Source organism: Montipora capricornis, chromosome 1 (genome assembly GCF_036669925.1).
Source record: "Montipora capricornis isolate CH-2021 chromosome 1, ASM3666992v2, whole genome shotgun sequence".
Classification (NCBI taxonomy): Eukaryota; Metazoa; Cnidaria; class Anthozoa; order Scleractinia; family Acroporidae; genus Montipora; species Montipora capricornis.
In genome coordinates, this window is record NC_090883.1 from 37,548,167 (window position 1) to 37,550,776 (window position 2,610).

The 2,610-nt window shown below is 40.7% G+C and overlaps 1 protein-coding gene across 1 annotated transcript in view; it reads left to right on the forward strand.

Moving 5' to 3' along the window:
* LOC138041590 (potassium voltage-gated channel subfamily H member 2-like) overlaps positions 1 to 2,610 on the forward strand; it is a 19,073-nt gene extending 16,463 nt beyond the window's left edge. Inside the window, exons 9-10 of the mRNA XM_068887336.1 lie at positions 672 to 886; positions 1,214 to 2,610. Coding sequence (XP_068743437.1) covers positions 672 to 886; positions 1,214 to 1,738 — 740 coding nt within the window. The 3' untranslated portion in view covers positions 1,739 to 2,610. The remainder of the gene's footprint in view (positions 1 to 671; positions 887 to 1,213) is intronic.

Consider the following 2,610-nt stretch of genomic DNA (forward strand, 5'->3'; position numbering starts at 1 on the left):
TGTCATTTGTTTTATTGCTGTTGAAAAGCCTCTTAACGAGAGCGATCAGTGGGATTTGCTAAATTAAAATTTGAGAATGCTACAATTCCATTAAGGCAATAGACCACTTTCGATATATTAAAATTCAGTCCTAAACAAAAGGCATCATCTCGAGGCTCTGGGGAATAGACTCATACAAATCCTTCTATTTATTCCCCAGAGCCTCAAGATGATGTCTTTTGTTTAGGACTGAATTTTAATATATCGAAATTGGTCTATAGAGCGTTTTCACTCACGTGACCAGTAGCCATATTGGATTACTGAAACAAAAGAGAGTATTTGCTTGAAAATAGAGTTCAATTCCCGGAGGATTAGTTTGGTACACCATCATGGCCGCCATTCTATTGTTTTGGAACACCAAGATGGCCGCCGTGACGTCATGTGAAAACGCTCTATTGACAATAAACTAAACATTTGACGTAATTAAAACTATCGACTGATGTTGAGCTCGTAAGCATCTAAGGGAATTTCAAGCATGATGCATTTAATTTATGATTAATAAGGTGTCCCCGATTTGCTTATTCCCCCTTTAAACTTGGTGAAAAAAGTTTTGTCAACAGCGCTATTTACATGCCTTTGGGATTACAGCGTTAAATGGAAAACTCACTTGTTTTTTTTCTGTTATATTTCAGGAAAAGGAGATTCATTCGGCGAAAACTTCGCAATTGATCCCAAGAAACCTGTAGTGAACTCTAACACAAGTGTTCGTGCATTAACGTACTGCGAAATGCGCACCATATCACGCGAAGATGTGTTGCACATATTGAATCAGTACCCCCTCTTCAGAGAGAACTTTATTAAAGATTTGGAAATCACCTACAACTTAAGTGGAGAGGAAGAAGAAAAGGTAAGCCTCAAAGTTGGGTTTTTTCCTTTTTCCTCTTCTTTGGTCCCTTTGCAGCTTGTCGTATTACGGCGTGTTTGTAATAACTAAAGGATTTGTGGGGTGGGGGAGGGGAGGGGGTGGGGTGGGGAGAAGAAAGGACTAGACACCAGTAATTCCACCACTCTGCCGCCCTTTTCCTCCATCCCTACAGTTTTTTAACCACGAAGAATATGACTGGTCTTGTGATCTGTCTTTGATTGTGCTTGCGGGGAAGTTCAGATCAGTCTTTACTTCTTACGTTGTATTACTGCATGATTTGAGCGATCTATGATCTCATTCCTTTCGCAGAGTTTTCTCCGAACTGACAGAGCAATAAATTCCCATTCCCAAGTTCGCTCCTCAACTCACTCGGCCTCAGTATTTATAAAGGCGAACGGACCAGTCAAAACAGGCCGCGTGGAATTGAGGCCAAGAACGAGACCAAAAAGCTTGAATATCCCGAATCATTTGCATTTGAGAGATGAGAAGCCATCGACGTTGAGAACAGAATCTCCATTTCGTGAATGCGGCTCAGCAAAACCATATGTTGCAGAAGAGGCCGGACCAAATGGTGCTGATTTCAGTAGAGAAAGCACAACATCAAAGCAGGCGGATGATAGTTGTACTGAAAAATCAGTTGATTCACATTCGGAAAAGTGCGATCAACCTGTTTGTAGAGACTGCTGCAATTCTATCAGGGAGGTCGAGAAGAAACTAGACAACTTGTCAAGCTGTTTACAGAGACTTGAAACAAAACTATCGACTGATGTTGAATCTATATTTGGAATTCTGAGAGCTATTAGGCATTCAAGGGACTTTCAAACGCAGGTGTAAAAGACGTATTTATCTTATGAATGATCAGAGAGAGCATTCTCTCTTTGCGGCGGTGTCAATAGTCCCAACATTTTAGAAGCCCAAAAACTTTGCAGTAGCCATCCGTTCTTCTAAATCCTCATCACATCTGCAAAGTGACTCAGACTAGAATCCTCATCATTGTTTGAGACACATAGGGGTCCTGATGGGAGTCGTTGTAAGTCCTCCACGTTCTCTCCCTCTCGGCCCTGACCATTTGGGTCGGGTTTTCTGGAAAAGTGCGAAAACTCGGAAGTTGTTACTCTACATTGGTATAACGTATCTATGGTTTTTGTCTCGGTTTTACCGCAAAACAACACGGAATTACATATTTTAAAGGAAACATTCTCTTTCAAAAACGGGTCAGTGTTGAAGGTGATTTAACATTTGAGTTATTCACGGTAAATTGTAAATAATATCCAATATAAAATGTTTAGTTTCTCATGGAGAAAGTGTAGGAATTTCACAATGGATATGATTATGTGGCTAGCCTTACATACGTATGTGTCATCCCTGCCAAGGGACTCATCAGAGACCTTTCGGCTAACTCGTCAAACATCGCGTTTGAAGTCCCGCTAGCACTTTTTCAAGTTGTTGAATTGGCAGATTACGCATTTGGGAATCCTTATGTGATATAAGGCCAGATTGCCACCTGCTAGCGGGACCTCAAACGCGATGTTTGAAGAGTTAGCCGAAAGGTCTCTGATGAATCCCTTGTAAGGCTAGCCACATAATTATTCGTCATGGACAAAGAAAAAACTAATATCAGGGAGGCATTAAGTGTCAACTTTCTTAACAATGTACATTCCTTTTTAGAGTTGTTTTATAATAAATATCTGACCTTTCTCACCGTG